The sequence below is a fragment of the Cyprinus carpio genome, chromosome A6, assembly GCF_018340385.1.
Source record: "Cyprinus carpio isolate SPL01 chromosome A6, ASM1834038v1, whole genome shotgun sequence".
In the NCBI taxonomy this organism is placed as follows: domain Eukaryota; kingdom Metazoa; phylum Chordata; class Actinopteri; order Cypriniformes; family Cyprinidae; genus Cyprinus; species Cyprinus carpio.
The window spans coordinates 20,434,050-20,453,372 of NC_056577.1; the positions used below are offsets into that span (position 1 = coordinate 20,434,050).

General features: G+C 35.5%; 1 protein-coding gene across 1 annotated transcript in view; it reads right to left on the reverse strand.

Annotated features, from left to right (window-relative positions):
- LOC109054253 (VWFA and cache domain-containing protein 1-like) overlaps nucleotides 1-19,323 on the reverse strand; it is a 73,437-nt gene that overhangs the window by 9,252 nt on the left and 44,862 nt on the right. Inside the window, exons 4-21 of the mRNA XM_042758368.1 lie at nucleotides 18,079-18,185; nucleotides 14,667-14,793; nucleotides 13,277-13,421; nucleotides 12,970-13,186; nucleotides 11,570-11,719; nucleotides 10,366-10,599; nucleotides 9,393-9,542; nucleotides 8,297-8,420; nucleotides 8,075-8,192; nucleotides 7,762-7,930; nucleotides 6,301-6,443; nucleotides 5,873-6,054; nucleotides 5,513-5,623; nucleotides 4,238-4,360; nucleotides 2,386-2,485; nucleotides 2,098-2,214; nucleotides 1,687-1,847; nucleotides 503-589 (exon numbers count right to left, since the gene is read on the reverse strand). Coding sequence (XP_042614302.1) covers nucleotides 503-589; nucleotides 1,687-1,847; nucleotides 2,098-2,214; nucleotides 2,386-2,485; nucleotides 4,238-4,360; nucleotides 5,513-5,623; nucleotides 5,873-6,054; nucleotides 6,301-6,443; nucleotides 7,762-7,930; nucleotides 8,075-8,192; nucleotides 8,297-8,420; nucleotides 9,393-9,542; nucleotides 10,366-10,599; nucleotides 11,570-11,719; nucleotides 12,970-13,186; nucleotides 13,277-13,421; nucleotides 14,667-14,793; nucleotides 18,079-18,185 — 2,565 coding nt within the window. The remainder of the gene's footprint in view (nucleotides 1-502; nucleotides 590-1,686; nucleotides 1,848-2,097; nucleotides 2,215-2,385; nucleotides 2,486-4,237; nucleotides 4,361-5,512; nucleotides 5,624-5,872; nucleotides 6,055-6,300; nucleotides 6,444-7,761; nucleotides 7,931-8,074; nucleotides 8,193-8,296; nucleotides 8,421-9,392; nucleotides 9,543-10,365; nucleotides 10,600-11,569; nucleotides 11,720-12,969; nucleotides 13,187-13,276; nucleotides 13,422-14,666; nucleotides 14,794-18,078; nucleotides 18,186-19,323) is intronic.

Genomic DNA, 19,323 nt, shown 5'->3' on the forward strand with positions numbered 1-19,323 from the left:
ACACAGCTCTCTGTAGTAAAGCATACATTTATTAGCATTCAAGTGTACAGTTTTTCATTAAAATTAACAGATGGCACAGTGAGGAAAGTAAATGCCTTGAGATCTCTCAGCTGGGAATAATGCAACAAACCTGAATTTGTCTAAATGTCTACTGAGGAACAATCCTGAACTGACGGCTAATTGAGGACACAGGTGGCTGGATATCTATTCATCGTGACAAACAAGAACTTGATGAAGTGACAGGCAGAAGTGTGTGTGTGTGTGCATGTGTGTGACTAAGTGTGATTCATTCCAGTGCATTCTGATGAGAATCTGGACATGTGGTCCAGTGATTAATTTCTGGATCATATATTGTGGCAGTCTATTCTCCAAGCTCTTAAGGGGTAACCTTTTTCCCAACACATTGTGTACAACATGTAATATGTTTAAAAATGGACTCAATGTCTTCTACATGTCCCTAAATAAATAATGCAAGACTGTCCTTTAAACATCAGTGGTTTACCTGTTCTCAGCGTTGGTGAGGTTGCCAGTACATTCATTCACCTCTAGAGGGCATTCACAGGGGCACTCACATTCATTCTGCTCCATTCTGGGGAAGATGAAAATACATTGAAAAAGTCTGTTTGCAGGTCTTTTAACCTGGAACTATCAACTTCACTATTATTTATATGAATGGACGTAAAGTTTGAGATTTGTGGCTATGACTTTTGTTAGTGCAGTCTTATAAATTGATTAAAAATTTGATTTTCTCAAATCAAATGCAAATTTTGGTTTACAATTGTGAGTTACAACTAAAGCATACTGGCATTTTAAATGAATACATACATAAATAAATAGGGTTGAGCCATTAATGTGTTCAGTCCAGGAAATACATTAACATAGGATAGACAACTCAAACCGTTTCAAGGAGTCCTTAAGTATGAGAATGGGAGAATCAAAGTACTGATAGGCACTTAACTGTATTTAAATATTTTTGTATTTAATTCATTTTAATTTAGGCTATTACTTTTCTATCATAAAACTACTTTTATTTTCATTATGAACTCTTGTGGTTAAAATCCCTAACCCTAACTAACTAAATAAATGCTTTTCAAAGGTATAGGGTCAGTCAGGATTATTTTTTTTTTAATAAATGAATGGTTTTATTTAGCAAGGATGCTGTACATTTAACAAAAATGACTTCTGAAACTTCTATTCTACAAAATAAAAAAATAAAAAAATAAAAAAAGGATTAGGCCATAGTTTAATTAGGACATTTAAGTATCTTTTATAAACGTGCCTCAGAAAATAACATTACTCAAGTGCATCTTAAGACAAAATAATGGCACTGACATATTTTAAGAGATGTCAGTGCAAGTTTCTTTCAGGTAAAAACTCAGACACGCATTTTAATCTGGGACTAGGCTTAAGCCTTGTCTGTGAAACTGAGTGAAAATATATATATATAAAAAACAAGCCTAGTAAAAAATAATTCACAAAACTATTGTTTTTTTGTAGTTTTTGTTTTGTTTTTTGTTAGGTTTTTTTATAGTTAAAAAAAACATTTAAAGACCTCACCAACCCCTAACTTTTGAACAGTTGTGTAAATAAATAAATAAACATAGCTATGCCTTAATATTTACGTAAATGAACAGAACACGGATACAGAATTATTATTAGTAGAGTTGTGCAGAGAGTACACATTACCTGTGGCAGTTAAGACAAAGACGATCCACAGTACTGCAAGCACAGAAGGCCAGTGAATCACAGGTCTCATTCACAATACCAGCAAACGCATTGGTTCCTGGGATACGAGTGAGCCGGTACTTTGAACAGTGACTGCCGTGCACAAGGTTTGTCAGATCACCCTGAAAAAATTACAAAGACACAGTTAGCCATTAACAATCATTTAATTTCATAACAGTCTTTCCACAACTACTGGTTACACTAGAAAGCACATCTGCTATTACCACTATTAAAATAAACTCCACTAGGTGGCATCCTAACATCATTAATACATTATGCTGACTAACTTTACATGGTAAAAAATGCAGGATTATCACTTCAAACAGAATTCACAAGTTGACTGATATGAAATAATTCAGAGACTCCACTCACCACAATACTGGTGTTGAACTTGTAGAAGCGCTGCACAGTACGGTCACTGAAACTATTACACAGGTTCTTCTTCACAAAGTTGGGATGGTTAAGAATGTCATTGGCCACTAGAGGCTCCTAAAAGTCCAGCAAAACAGGAGAAAATTATGAACTCAATAAGCTTGTTTTTCAGTTTCATTACCAATCTTTTAATATAATATGGCTAAAGAATATAAACATGCCCCTTTTTCTAAGGACAAATACATAAAAATGCCTATTTTCTTGTTCAAGAGAAGTAAAATTCCTTACCTTATGAGTAATATGTTGCTGTTCTGCTGGAGCGTGGCCCTTCGGGTCAATCAGAGTCGGATGGGCCACCAGATAGCCTCTGTCCTCCATGATAAAACACCTACACATACATAAAGACCAAGACAAACAGGATCAAGCACTCTGAGCCTGTACAAAGATCCAAAATGACATTTAGAGGGGAAAGGTGGAAGGAAACAGTAGATGGCTTCCTGTATGTTCACAGGGTACCATCTGCAGTTCAGAACGGTTCGGGTTATTGTGTGGCACACTGAGGCATTCCACGTCACTAATCCTGTTTAATGACCATAGCACTGAAAACTCAAAGAACACTGAGGCCTCCACAGCACAGACAGAGAAAGATAAAGAGACAGAGAGAGCGTGAAGAGGGACAAAGAAAGAGACAAACTGGTAGAAATAGAGTTAAGAAGAAAGAAAAAGGGAGGGAAGAGAGGACTGAGAGGGAAGGGTAAAAGAGAGAGAAAAGAAGGGAGCGAGGGAAAAATGGGGTACTGGCACCTAACATAACAGGATGTGCCTGGAATGCAGCCCTAATCAGCTTATCTTCCTTTGTGTCTTTCAGTCAGTCCTGAAAATCATACTCCGTTTCTTCCCTGGCATTTATATATTGCATCAGTAGGGTTTATTTGTGCTGCTTGCAAAGGCAAGCATTATTACTGCTTATTCTTAAGGATGTTGTGCTACAGACATGCATGATACAGCTAACTGCATGGCTTACTGAGGAGAAGTGTGCTATTGCTATTCTAAACAAAGTTACAAATTTCATACTAGGGGCTTAGTGAGTACTAGTTACTGGACTATTAGAAAATACAAATTTAGATTTCTATTTCTTTATGATACAAAAACAAGCTTCAAAAACTATTATACTTGATATAGTCTAAATCAGTGGCTATCTACCTTTTTGATTGCAAGACTCCAACTGTCCCCAACAGTATATAATTTGCAAAAATTAGGTGTATCTATAGATTAAAAAAGTAACTAAATTATAATTACAAAAATAATAATAATAAAAAAATACATTGTGTAATTCCAAAAGTTTTATTTATTTTGTAATTATTTTTTTTTAAGTTGTTTTATATTCAGGAACTACATCTAAAATTAGAAGGGGAAATATGGAACAAACTGGAATTGTTTTTTGTTGAACCCTGTGCTCAAAAGCGCAAGAAGTTGTTTATGTTGTAGTATCATCATAAGTTGTTTATCATTATGTTATCCTTCTGCCATTTTTTTCCCAATTATTATGCTCAAATATTATACTAGTACATAATATTTTTACTTTGTGCTCATTTACTCTACAACTACGCTTGTGACTTCAGCTTAAGCTGGTTCTCTGAATATCATAAGCGACCACCCCAGTGATTAGAAAATCTTTGACAACTGCCACAACACCCTATTATCATTGCAGTGACTTTTGCAGAGGCAAGCACCAAATTTTTTTTTTTTTTGGAAAAATGAATAAATAAATGAATAAATAAATAAAATAAGCATAATTTTTCCAGTCTTTCTACTTTTCCCTTCTCATCTCTCCTCATTCTCTACGTCCAGCCCTCCCTCACTGTTTCTTGATCCCCACCTCAGATCGTTCTCATTCTATCTCCTCCTATGCTAAAAGAGGGAGCTTAGAAGCATGCAGAGAAGACTAAGTGAATGCCTCTTTTCAAACAGAAGCAAATCTGATTAGTTTCATTTGAAAGAGCTTTAAAGAGCCTCTGTGGGGCATGGATAGCTTCAGGCACTACGCTGGACACCACAGCCAGCACACTGGGGTCTTGGCAAACACTAGAGAGTTTGAGAAGAAATGAGATGGCGGTTGTGTTTGGTGGAAAGGCCTTACCGGATTTTGTTGCCCTTGTCCTGGTTGCAGATGGGCAGAAGATCTAACAGAACTTTGTAGAAGTAGCGCAGAGTGAAGTCAATGCCCATAACCGCTACTGTGTAACCGGAGGCCTTTTGGGAACTGGGAAAGGAGGAAGATAAGTGTGTTGAACAATATGAAGAATAAGGAGATCTACAGTATGATGGGTCACTGCAATGGAGCTTTAGATCAGATCGCACACTCCATAGTCACATTTCCTCCTCTTAAGAGAGAACTGATTGGAAAACGTGGAGGGCAAACTCTCTTTATCTACACCAGACATTTTGGAACACTGCCAGTTTCAAATAGCTTCATCATATCTCTACACACACGCATGCATGCACTGTGCCAAGCACAAACCCGACAGTGATAAGGCAGTTGTTTTTCATTTGCAACAGGTACTATTACGTACTACATATGCTGCACATTCTACAGGCAACTCTTAAAAAAAAAAGTGCCAAAATTATTTACTCAAGTTCTGTTCAAGAGATTGTTCATACAAAATAAAAGTTTCATTCATGGTACATTATAAACTTATGTACAATGTGCATGAATAAAATTTGATGTTGAATTAAAAAAAAATGAATAATGACTTATGTAGCAAATGAGTTGTATGAACTACTTTTACTATATAGTAAGATTGACACTGTAAAGCATTGGCCATTTCATCATAGAGAAAACAAAACATCTTGAGAGTGAGTAAAATTTTCATGTTATGGTTAACCTATTCATTTAATTCTCTATATTTACGTTATTTATATTATCGTTTTTAAAAGCTGATCCATACAAGCATAAAAAAAGCAAAAAATAAACTAATATCCACATTATAAAAGCTTTAACACACAGCAAATGATGTGTCTAAACCAGCGCTTCTGAAACTTTTTGACTCCTGTGTCTCCAATATTCTTACATAATTAAGACAAAACTGCTTGTTTTAAAAAAAATATATATTATAGATATTATATATATATATATATATATATATATATATATATATATATATATATATATATATATATAATTAACCACAATGCATTTTGTGATTCCAGAACTGTAAAAAAAAAAAAAAAAAAGTTATTCAGAGGGGAAAGACCTCTAGATTTTTTTTTAAAAATTTTAATTAAGTGTTAGAACATTTCTAATATATTATTAATAGTTTATTACTTTAATTAATTATACTGTGGAAGCTTGCTGAGGCCCGCTGGTTGAGATCCAGTAGGTTTGAATTTGAAATGTGACCCTTAAACAACTGACCTAGAGGCGTGGATAGTGTGGCTAATGGTGACCACATAACCCGCCCCACCAACATCCAGGTAGGGTCCAGTAAAAGTGATGAGACCAGGATTGGCTACAGCATGTAGGTACCTAAAAGACAAACGGATCACTAATCAGACCACATTTTAAACAAAAATGTACAAATTGATCAAAGTATTTGTTTTTTTCCCATACAATCTTTTTTTTTTTAAATACATGTTTTCTTTGCAGTGTGTGCAATTGCATATGGACAAAATACTTTCTTGGGAATCAGTTAAGCTTAGTTAACAGAATGTGGGATCTGTTGACCAGTGTCCCACTAGGAGTTTGAAGACCTCTATCCTGAGGCTCAAATCTTACCATCGCCTCCTGGTGGGATCGAAGGCTTTGTCCATGAGCGAACCGGGGTAAATCCGCAGCACCCCATTGGGCGTTGCTATGTAACGCCTCACAATGTAGCAGTTGAGGCTGCTCATCTCCATAAGACTCATCCATTCATCTGTCACGTGACTGGTGGCCATCACCTCATTTCTCACAGAAGACTGGAAGACCAAAGGAGGGGGGTGTTAAAGAATTCTACTAAGCAGAGAATCATAAAGACTGGTACACTGCATTTCCCTAATGAAAAAGAAGAATTAAAAAGGACAGGAAGACTGCCAATTAAAAACTACCAGTTAGGACTGAGAAACCATCCATGTGACCACTAACTGTGAAAGATTGAGCCATTCCCAGGTTGGCTATGAGACATGTGTTGCTGAGATGTGCAGTAAGTGTGTGTTTGTGTGTACCTTCAGGCCTGGGTTGGCTATGAGCCGGGTGTTGTCACTCAGGTAAGCTGTGTAGTGCTCCACCATGCGCTTGGTCTCTGGCTGACTCAAGTGCTCATATGGAGAGGAGAAACTACCAGCAGACAACATCACTGTGGGACTCTCTGTGAAAAAAAGAGAGAGGAATCAGTTGTGCTGCTTTATTATATTAGCCCCTAACCATTATCAATTATCCCTTAGTAACAGTAACTTAAAAAAAGGTACACTTTTCAAAAATTACTTATTTATTTAGGAAAGAAATTCATGTTTATTCAGCAAGGACTCATTAAATTGATCCAAAGTGACAGTAAAGACTAATAAAAAAAATAAATTATATTATTTTGAACTTTCTATTTATCAAAGAACCATGAAAAATGAAACACAATCCTATTCAACATTTAGAATAGAAAAATTCAGCTTGCCAAAGGAATAAATTAAATTAAATATATTAAAATAATATTATAATAATATTTAACAATATTACTGTTTTACTGTACATGGTGAGCATAACAGACTTCTTTCAAAAAACAAAACAAAAAGCATTAGTAATATACGGTATATTGTTTGTGTATATATGTATAATATTTTAAAGCCTTTATTATTTTTTTAACTCTGCAGTTATGCAGTAAAATTCATTTATAGATTAACTTTTCATTCATGAAGATGACAAAAAAATACTTAACTAGTAAACTACAAGTTACTGATTAATGGTATAATAATTAAATAATAATGCATTAAATATTCTATATTAAATTTAAAAACTATATTTTAAAAATATTGCCTTAAAAAGAGTACTTATCTTTAACTGTAAAAGCTGCTAAATAAATTCAGGGAACAGACTTGTTGCTGCTGTAGTTTAGTTACTCTGATTTACTCTGCATCACTTAATGCACAGCTCTATTTCTAGTGTGTAGAACTCTGTAAACTTGCGAAAACAAAAATTACTTCATAGCAGATTCTGACTAACCTACAGAAAACACCTCTAATTGGCCACTGATTTCAACAGAGATGCCTGTGATTGGCTGGAATACTCAACGCTGCAAAACCATTGTAAATAGAAACTTTTGGTTTTGTAATTCGAAACTAGACCGCACACACACAAAAAAAAAAACACACAGTCGCATTTGAAAGCTGTTGACTTTGATCAGGTAAAGATTTGAATTGGTACTACTGGTACAGTAAAACATTTATTTGGGTTTTGTTGGTTAAAAAAAAATCACTTGTTGAGCAAGAATGCAAAAAGTCTTTTGCAAGTGTTCCATCTGGATTTGTTATTTGATTTATGAAAAAAAGATATATCTTAAAATAATGTCCATTTTCAGAGAAACATAAGCTCTGTGTGGTAAGTCCTAACAACATATGAGAATAGCATGTACTTTTTTTTTTTTTTTCTTTTTTTTTTACAAAATGTAAAGATTATATTAATGTTTCATCTGAACTTACCGACTGTAGCAAGCTGTTTAAAGTGGAGGCAGGAGCTGGGCTGCCCCAGCAGATCCAGGCGGTGGTACAGGAGTTTGCTGCTAGGGGCCGTGTTCAGATTTTTCAGTTGCTTCACCGGGATCTCTGGCTGAACGTAAACTATACACAAGATAAACGAAGTGTCCTGAACCTGCAAATCAGAGATCAAGATAAGTAAAATAAAAAGAATGAATAAAATAACAGACAGACACATAGAATGGTGATTCTACACAGTCTGGTTTTCCCTAAGCCTGCTCTAAACCAATGCTTGTTCCACTGTGGAGGAATAGCTTACCAATTTCCAAGCGTAGCTGACATTGTAGGCATCTCGACTGGGATCACGTAGGCGGTTCATGTGCCAAGACAGAGAAGAGTTGACAGGCACAGCAATGATCTGGCTCCCCAGAGGCAGACTAACAAGAAACACACAACATGAGCTTAGCAATCACGTGAATAACACAGTCGACTCTTGCAACTGCAGATACCCAGGTCTTTTTGACAGCCCATACACCCTCACCTGAGGATGTTTTGACGCACAGCAGCAAACCCTGGGATGTTCTCATAGTGGATGATGTCTGTATGGAGGGGAGCTTCAGTCATCAGGTATGGACGGGTGAGTGACGGATGCATGAGGGTGTAGCCTGAAAGATATTCAAAAATTAAATTAAATTAAACTGTTAAATCTAATTTTTAAATTTAATTAAATAAAAAAATGAAACCTAATAAACAAACTTTAAATTAAACTGAAACTTTTTTTGTGTGAAAAAAATACAATTTTCCATCCTTTCTCTGACCATTAGAATTGACTAAATTACTATTAAAGAATTATTTACTTAAAGAATTGAATTAGAAACTTCAGTTACCAGTCAAGATTCTCAACTACTAGGTTAAACACAAAAACTGTGGCCTGCACAACACAGCGAGAGACATCTTTCTGAAAAGAACTGAGAGGCAGTGGTATCACGTCTCTTTACTGAACAGCTGGAGACAGCAGGTGCCACTTCATTATCCCAGTCATTAGGATAGACTGTATACTCTCAGGAACAGATAATCACCCTCATTTTATTACATATGTAATACAACACACCCTTTTAGTGCAAAGCGGCAATTTCTGGTGGGCTTATCAAATTGTTTTAATATGTACTAAGTGGAGGTTAACAGTGTTGTAAATTCAGAGAAACTTCACCCTGCTGGGGGAAGTCATGGAAAAACGAATAGATGTTATTTAGAGCAGGATGAGGTAAGAATAAATGAAAGAGTGTCAAAATAAGGCCAATTATTTCATTCTATGGTGGACAATATTTGCACAAGCTGACAGTGCTTCTACAGCTCCTTTTCAAGGAAAAACTAATTTTAAGTTTTTCTCCCTAAAAGTCAAGAAACTGGCATGATGTCAGCCATGGATCTGGCTCTGAGCCACCCAATGTGGGACAGCTGAGGTTAATGGTTAATGGCCTTCAGTGTAGTGTTTTGAGTCATTTATGGTGAAGCTAGAAAGTCAAGCTGAAGTGAGGCAAACACAGAAATATATGGAACAAGTTTGGCTCATTTTAAATAAATGGAACCAGGTGGATCTCCACCAAAAACAATCATCAGTACACGCATCTCCCTACCTTTATTGTCTATGAGGAATGTATATGAGGCCAGGGAATCCTGGTAGTAGGTCACGTCCTCCAGTATGTATGCCAGATTTACATCCACTCCAACTACACCCAGCAACAAGTTCCCAAAGTAGCATGGCCGGCTGACGGTCATGATGAAACCTAAAACGGAAAAACAGAAGAAGTTCCTTTGATTCTGTCGCCATACTAATATGTCAAACTATGTAAACAGTAATTCAATTGTTCAATTGTAAGAAATATTATTAACTGTGAGGTACAAGCCATGGCCAAAAGGCCAGTTATACTCCAAAACAACAATAAACAATTTCCAAGTTTCAAATAGATATGCGTTTCTTGGGTATTAACTTTGGCCACATTCTCTGTCACAGTGGTTGATTTTTATATATATATATATATATATATATATATATATATATATATATATATATATATATATAAAATAATAATAATAATAATAATAAAAAATCCTTGACAACATCAAATGTTTTCTAAAAATATCTTTAAATTATAGATTTTCATTTTTTTTACCCTTGTCCCAGACTATTCTAACTAAAAATAAAAATAAATGAAAAAATTTATTTTTACATTTTAAATCAAATTATGAATGTTCCTTGACTTCTTTCAGGGATCATTTCCATCACAGCATAATAAAGTTTTATCAAAATTTAAAAATGATAAATGAGACATTTTTATGAAGCAATAAAAAAAATCAAGGTAAATATCACTTGTGCATCATTTCCAATCAAGCTATAATTTCATCAGAATGACTTCCTGTCTAGCAGCTTTATAAGAGCAGACTGCATTTGTGATTTGTGGCTTTACTTATAGTTTAAGTTCACAGTATATAGCACCATGGAAACTTTCTGGTTCAGAGCCACTTGTGCATTGAGTGCATATGGTTTTTCAGAGAGAATGTTAATGTGCCAGACTTGAGCTTTATGCCAAGTTCATGTTCTAAACTTACCGTCTCCCATCTGGTCTGCATAAGGCAAGCTGAAGGAGGCCACGTCGATCATTCGATTGGGGAGGTTGATGTAGAAGCGGCCCACGGTGGTCTCCAGGTTACTGAGCTGGTTCAAAACCATCATACTGCCCTTCACGACGGGCAAGGCAGAACGATCCGGAACGCCATACTTAACAGAGTTCTGCTCAGCCAGGTCTCGCAAGAAGGCCAGCTCCTTGAGTCCCGTTACTCCTTCTGAGGACAATTGTACAAAAAACAAAACACAAATTAAAACTGACATTTCTACACAATATCTATGTGCTGTGTGTCTCTTGTGCACTCACTTAAAATTTGGAACAAAAATCAAATTCAATCTACCTATTCATCTAAATTTTCACAGATATTGTGGGTATTTTGTAAAGGTTTTGCTTCTGTGGCCCATTTAGAGTGCAGCACAGTAATAGAAAGCCATTCATATCCCACATGGATTACTTAATCCCAGAGCTAAAAATCACACATAATCTGTTTCCATCATGAAATGGTGGTTTTGGACCTTTAACAAAAAGAATAGGAGGCTTTTGTTAGTCAGTCTTTCATTTTTGGAGGAACATTCAATTCTGTTGAACTGTTATTGGACTGGACATACATTTCAACACTTCAGTCTATTAATCTGAAACTGTGACAGGTTTTAATATGTGAATATAAAACAACTTGTCATAAATTAACCAGACTTCAAATAAACAAGGAAATATGAGTGTGTGTGTCCTTCAGAGCCTCACAATACCTAGTCAAAGTAGCGTAACCTGCATTGCCAAGCTAATCAATCTGAATCATATCTCTGAGTCATCTAATGCATGAAAAAAGGCCTCTCTCAATCTTTCATGTCACTGAGTGGCCTTTGATGTATTGTTGCATTCCTCTTTCTTCTTTTCGTTGATCTCCATTTTTAATTTTCACGATGCCAAAGTAATGTATGTTAATTGCAGGCTAATACAAGCAGGGAAAGGAACAGCTGAGGAGAGCAATATAATGGAGAGTGGTTTCTTACAGTAGACGCGTAAACATGCACACAAAAAGACCAGAAGAAAGATGAAGGGGCGTCAAAACAGCTGAGCATATTTTGAAAAAGCATTTGAAAACATGCACAAAGGTGTTCACCATGAGGCCTCGTTGGCTACGAGACAAAAAGCCAATAAAAAAGCTGCACTCCTTGGCGATATCTCACCGTTCATGAGAGCGTAAGTGAGGATCATGACAGAGTTGTTGAGGTGGCGGTTCTCCTCTTTGACCACGCTCAGGGTTGCTCTCTTTTCGTGCTCAGATGAGTCTCTGGAGGTGATGCCTGATGACAGGTAGATTATCACCATGTCCGTGTCTGTGAGAGGGAAGATGATCAATAATCAATCATTCTGAATATAATTACCGACCCTGAGGCAACTTGAGACCATGTTTTTCATGTATAATGTATTAAACTTTCTAAAAGAGTGTTCAATGAATAGATACGTATTATAATGTATTATAACAATGGTTAGAAGAATTATTCATTAGAAAATTACAATGGTGCTTTACAAGGCATAATTACTGCTTTAAAATTACTTTTATAATGCATTATACACACACACACACACACACACACATATATATACAGTACAGGTCAAAAGTTTGGAAACATTACTATTTTTAATGTTTTTGGAAGAAGTCTCTTCTGCTCATCAAGCCTGCATTTATTTGATCAAAAGTACAGAAAAAACAGTAATTTATTCCTGTGATGCAAAGCTGAATTTTCAGCATCATTACTCCAGCCTTCAGTGTCACATGTAACATCCAGTCTATCACATGATCATTTAGAAATCATTCTAATATTCTGATTTTATTATGAGTGTTGGAAACAGTTCTGCTGTCTAATATATTTGATGAATAAAAGGTTAAAAAGAACTGCATTTATTCAAATAAAAAAAACAAATTCTAATAATGTATATTCTAATAATATATTTTATTTACTATCACTTTTTATCAATTTAACACATCCTTGCTGAATAAAAGTATTGATTTTATTTAAAAAAAAAGAAGGAAAAAAAAATTACTGACCCCAATTACTGACCAGTAGTGTATATTGTTATTACAAAATATTTATATTTTAAAAACATAGCTTCTTTTTTTTTTTTTTTTTTTTTACTTCTTATTCATCAAAGTATCCTAAAAAAGTTCTGAAAAAATATTAAGCAGCAGAACTGTTTCCAACTTTGATAATGAATCATCATATTAGAATGATTTCTAAAGGATCATGTGATAATGATCCTAAAAATTCAGCTTTGCATCACAGAAATAAATGATAATTTAAAGTTATAATACATTTAAAAACAATTATTTTAAATTGTAATAATATATCACAATATTATTACATTTTTTTTTCTGTATTTTTGATCAAATAAATGCAGGCTTGATGAGCAGAAGAAACTTCTTTCAAAAACATTAAAAATAGTAATGTTTCCAAACTTTTGACCTGTACTGTATATACATTTAAGGACACTTATGTTAACCCTAAACAAAAAATGCATAGTAAAAGGTAGGAAATGACACGGCACAGTGTTAGTAAATCTAATGTACATAAGCTTTGACTCTTACTAGTCGGCTGTCTAATGACGTTGCTTGTGTTCCTCAACAACTGAAAGGCTTTCTGGAAGCCCAGTGCATGCTGGGTAGAGCTGTCAGATGCTTTAATGTTGTTGATGAAGGTGCTCATCTTCCTCTTAGTCTCGCTGGTAGCAGGTGAGAGGAAGCTCTTGTAGCACTGATCCAGAGAGCAGGAACGAACAGTATCTGCTATGGTCAACACTGAGATCTGAAGGGAAAAAAAAGGATGTTGAGTGCCAAAAGAACAAATGCAATCAGTGGAAGGTGTATGATGATGACGATGACGTCACTTCCTTACTTTATCATGTTCATCAATGGAGTTGAGGATGATTAGCGCAGCGTCGCGGGCGATCTGGAGTTGGGTCTCAGTGACGGAGGCACCATGGTCTATGATCACTACAATATGTTTCGACTGTGGCCTTACTGCCGAAACATACACAGGCCTGCCAACACGCAGAAACAAAGATTTACGATCTACTTATTTGCAGAACGACTTTTCCTGGACTCTAACGGCAAGAAGCCAAGTGTAGTCCTGGCGCGATTCCCGCTCTCTTCACTACAGTGCTAGTGCAAGAGATACTGCACTCTATTGTGTGGTTTTTGGAAACCCTTTTCAACTCCAACACTATGAAAAAGCTCTCGCTAATGCCTAAATCTCGTATATACATCAAGCTAAAATCCTGAGTACCAGAGTTTCATGTGCAATCTCAAATAGGAGGAGAGAAGTTGTGGGAATGGCATCAGAAATGAGCCCATCTTTCAGCATAGGCACACACTGCCCACAACACTGGGTGGCAGATTCCAGTGGGGTTTAGTAGAGGCGACCCTGCATTCCAGTAAAGGGCATGGGGCCTATTGTAACTACATTAAACAGACCAGCCACATAAGATGCTAAATTCTGAGGTGCGTGGGCGGTTAAATAACCTTTAGTTGGTCTCTAGTTAAAACATGGGGACAGTAAAAAAAAATAACAAATCCGTTAATTAAAAATACTAATATAAAGACAAAAACAGCAAGAGCATTTTACTTTTTTTTTTTTTTTTTACAAGTACTTGGCAAAAATTTTGAAACATTTCTAAATAGAATCAGTCTAAACAGCTTCTTTTAAAAAGACAGTGTTGGAAAAATATGTACTTAGTTGGTGTGCATGAATGAATGATTTAATGCTGTTTTGGGGTAAATGTATTATTAATATGTGTATCTATTTGTCAATAGCCTGCCCAGGGACTACAGGTGGAAATTAGCATAAGCGTTACAACCTGGTATAATGCATCTCTCCTTTCTAAGGTTAATGTATATTTTACAGTGTCCCTGTTCAAATAAATAAAGATAATAATAATGTGTTTGAATTTTATTAAAACAGGAAAGTTAAAAAAAAAAAATATAGAAAGTCTCATTACCAAGCAAGCTCTAAAGACTTCGATAAGCATGGGATTCAATACCTCGCTGTAGGGTATATCAGTGTTCAGAGTGAAAACTTACAGGACTGTGTGTGTGAGTGTGAGTGTGAGTGTGAGAGTGAGTGTGAGTGTGAGTGTGAGTGTGAGTGTGAGGGTGAGAAGAGAGAGAGAGAGAGAGAGAGAGAGAGAGAGAGAGAGAGAGAGAGAGAGAGAGAGAGAGAGAGAGAGAGAGAGAGAGAGAGAGAGAGAGAGAGAGAGAGAGAGAGAGAGAGAGAAAGCTCTTTGTACCTGCTCCTATGCTCAAATGTGCCCTTGCAGTGAAACTTGTGAGCAGGAAACACAGTGAAAATGCCCTCCTCTGAGCTGAAGTACTGCCACTTGATCCCTGGATTGGATTTGAGGTTGTCTGCCAGCACTAAAGTAAATGAGAAAGCAAGAACAGTTTGAAAAGTTTGATATCTTTTGTATTACTCTGTGGTCTAAAAAAAAAAAAAAATAAATAAAAAAATAAAAAATTTATATATTATAGAAACAGTATCTAAATGTCACAAGCTCTCTAAGACAATCACCCAGAACTAATTTAATATGCCATGCAGCATGGACCTATTTGAATGGTGTGTGCACTTGAAGCAGGCAGCTGTAGGGTTCGTGTCAGTTGAACAGGCCCCAGCTGTGTGATGGCCGGAGCCCAGACAAGCTGATCCTTTCCAAACACTCGAGAAGCACAGTGATCACCACTCTGCTGCCATCAATTCAAGCGTTTACTTACTTAACAGGAGCCAGGAAGTGAAGGAAAGTGGGGAAAAGAACAAGAAAATACAGGAAAAGAAGGAATACAAGTGAAAAAGGCAGTGGAAGTATTCAGGAGGGCATACGTCTATATGTAGGATCCTTTTCAGAAATGTATTCTTGTAATATTACATGAACCCTTTACACCCAAAGTAAAAAAAAAAAAGAACAGGAAAAAAAAAAAGACTTTAATTTACATAAAGAGGAAGAATGTGTGCTACAAGAGGTTACTCGGGTCAATTAAATGACCTGATTTACCCATTCCACTTAAACATGCCGACATCTTTAAGTGGCTTGAGTGATTCAAAATGTATACTCAAACAACACAAGGCCAATATTATATAATATAATTAAGAATGAAAAAAAAATAATAATAATGAAGAAAGAAAAGGTTTATTAAAGAAAACACTAGCTTTAGGTGCCACAGAGACATGGAATAGCCTTTCCTAATTCTGATCAAAATAAACACAGTTCATCAAATTGTTGTGGAAACCTGCAGAAGAAGAAAAATGGATGCTAAGCACGAACAGGCCTCCCAACCACAAGAGCCTTCAATCCATACCCGAAGTATAAACAGGAACTTTACAGCATGTTGACAGCTTTAAAAATCATACACATGTGCCGCCCCAGAGTGCTTAATACCCCATCCAGTGTTAAGAGTCATGACGTGACACCCCTTCATTCCGCTTTAAATCTCCACCGACTGTTATATTTCTTCTCGCTTACGGTCCTGTCAATTTCAAGATTATTATTAACTCCAAAAATCATTGCATTTGGTTTTTTCTCATGTAAACTCTCTTTCTCATCCAGCTAATGGGAATTGTTGTGTATTTCTTGCAGAGAAATATTCAGTGATAAACCAAAAGTTGCGTCTCAAGTAGGCTGTGAGCCTAAACAGTATGCATAATAATTTGAGTATCCCAAATCGTAGTAAACGGCAATGGATTTTTAAGAAGTGCACATCTGCACATGCTTTTGTGCCTAAAATTGAACACAATCCCTTGTAATCTATCATAAGAGGAATTTGTGACTGTTGTGCAAGTTCCAATCCCTCATAAAATTTAATCCTCAACCTGATTATGGTGGTATCTTGTCCTAACAAATCAAAAGCGTTTTTTTTTTTTTTTTTTAGGGTTCTTTGATGAATAGAAAGTTCAAAAGAACAGCATTTACTTAAAATAGAAATTTCTTATAACATTATAAATGTCTTCACTAAATTTTTGACCAATTTAATGAATCTTTGCTAAATAAAGGTAAAATTTGACCTTAAACATTTGGACAGCACTTGATAATATTTATTTTTCTGTCAGCAGCATAATAAGTACATGCTTTAAGGACTTATAACACTGGGACGCAGTTGGGAGAACTCTTACAGAACTCTGAGAAATAAACAGATAGAGATGTGAAGAGGAGTAAAGAGTGAAACAAAGGACACTAAAGGGGGGAATGTTGGGAAATAGGAACCAACCCTACAAACTAAATCAAAGACATCACACTCTAACACAACATTATCTCTCTCTTTCTCTCTCTCTCACCAGGTTTTTCCTCCCTCTTAATTGTTTTGTCTCTCTCTCATCAATGTTTAGACTAACAGGGATCAAAAGTGACTGATGACTGCCTGCATTGTTAGCAGGGTCAGTATTCAATGACAAATGGAGGAAGAGTGGTAACATGAACTCCTTATAACTACATTACAAAAATAAGCATCTGTATGAAGATGAATTGGGGTAATCGGTTCAGGAGTGAAAGCAAGTGTGTGAGGCCAGAAGAAGGGAGAGTCTGAACCAAGGTGACTGAAAAAAAAGGCAACTGTGTTTAACACTAAACCTGAGAATGAACTGTGCTGTTACTGTACACTACAATATCCTTTCTCTTCCTAAACTTAAGTGGTACCATTCAGTTCATACAGATGGTTAAAAAAACAATTCTCCATTTCTACAGAGTTCCTATGCACCATTTTAGATATTTTATAGTAAAATATATAATAGGGGGCCTATGTAATCCAATTCACAAATAAATGACTATTACAATCTGATTATTTTAAAGAACTGATCGAAAGGAATCAAGTTATAGTTGGATTCAGTCTACCCACTTGCTGGATCCATCACAGAGGTTAATTGAATTGAACTGAATTAACTGAATCAGTTAGTATTCTTTTGTCTATATTTATTTAAAACAATTATAGGGGGCTTGGGGGCTTTCCTGTTGCAAAACACTGAAGTATCTGATTCGAAGTGGAGGTGTTGACACTGACTAGGGTTGCACAATTAATAAAAAGCAAAAAATCATGACTGGGATCGGTATCGGCCAGCCGTAAAGTTAGTTTTTTTATTAGTTATTTTTATTTATTATTGTTAACGTTCTGTTTCTGTTCAACAGCTTTTAAGTTATTCACTTTAAGGTGTCTAAAATAAGGAAGAGAGACTATTTTTTTGTTATTTTTAAGTCCAGCAATTTTTGGTTTGGCTTGACTGCAATAAATATTTTGGTTGAAAAAATGAGAATCGTGGACTCAATTCCCCTGGAGAAAAATCGTGATTCACATTTTAGCAAGAACCGTGCAGCCCTAGTAGAAAATGATAAAAACGTGCACTTCCTGATTGGTGGGGTAGAGCAGATATAAAGGGGAAAAGAGCACAGATGTACAAAGCTGTGGTCACTCAAAAGAGAAGGAATAAAAACAGAGAGATGAGAGGAGAGAAAATAAAGTATTTCCAGGCGCAAATGAGCAAGGTCACGTATTCAACAGCATTGTTCATTTCGGTCTCACTCAAAAGGCCAAAAAATCTTTGAAGATTTGACGTCAGAAAAGCAATATTGTTCTTTGCAAACGGTTGCCATGGCAGCAGCTGGATAAGTGGAAATTGGCTTTGGGTTTTTGAAGCTTAGACACTGTCTGTGTTATACACACCAGAGTTGAGGTCTCGTCCCGGGTTGAAAGCTCGGCTATTGACGGTAGGGGAGAGACGATCACAGCTGATGGTCTTCGAAACATTGGCATTAAAATTACCATCAAACCTGAAATCAGAGAGAAGACAAAACATCAATACAGATTCTTTTATCTCGGCGATAATTAGAAAGTGACACTGAAGGATATACAGTCCAGCACTTGATTGGTGAGTGTTCAGTTAGTTCAAGGCCTCAGTCATGAAGAAAAATGAAGCTGAAGTGTTTCTCATTCTATAAAAACAGCTTTTACAGTTGAGTGGTAAAACCCCCTGAGGAAGACTGTGTCGATATCTATTTCTACCAGCTGCACAGCTCTTCTGCTGGAGATGAAAGAGGAAGATGGAGGGATGCAGTCTGAGGGGAGAGAAGGATGACGAAGAGCAGATGGGAGAACCCTTTTGATTTTATTCACAGCATCCAACTCTTTCAGATAGGCATGAAGAGGCAAATTTATAGATAAAATATAAATATAAAAATAAACAGCAAAAACTGTTCAAGCATTTGGGTTCAGTAAGCTTTTTCCAAATACTTCTTGAAAAATACTTTTATTCAGCAAATATGCATTAAATTGATAAAAAAAAGACTGCAGAGACATTTTTAAAGTTTTTTTTTTAATAATACCTAACACTGTTTTCACAAAAATATTAAGCATAAAAACGTTTTCAGCATTGATAATAATAATTATAATTAAAAAAGGTTTCATAATCACCAGATATTAAGAATAATAATAAATAAGAGTTTTCTGAAGTATCATGTGACACTGAAGACTGAGGTAGTGGCTGCTGAAAATTCAGCTTTACCATTACTGTCATAAATCGTAAATTTAAAATATATTAAAACAGAAAATGGTTACTTTAAAGCATAATAATACTTCAAATATACTTTTTTGACTGTATTTTTTATCAAATAATTGCTATGGTGAGCATAAGAGAATGCTAAACTAAGAAAACTTTCCAAAACATTAAAAAACAAACAAAATAACAAAAAAATAAAAAACATATCTGAATGGCAGTGTACATATAAAATATAGAAAACCAGAAAAATAATTAAAACTAAAAAGATGATACAAGCATGTCTAACTAATATTCCAATGAAATTCAAATCTTCAAGGTAAAGGGTAAATGCTAAATCTATATTAAATGATTTTACTAAGTCTTAATAAAACTAGCCATAACTGTTACTTGTCAAATTGTGTATTTATGTATTT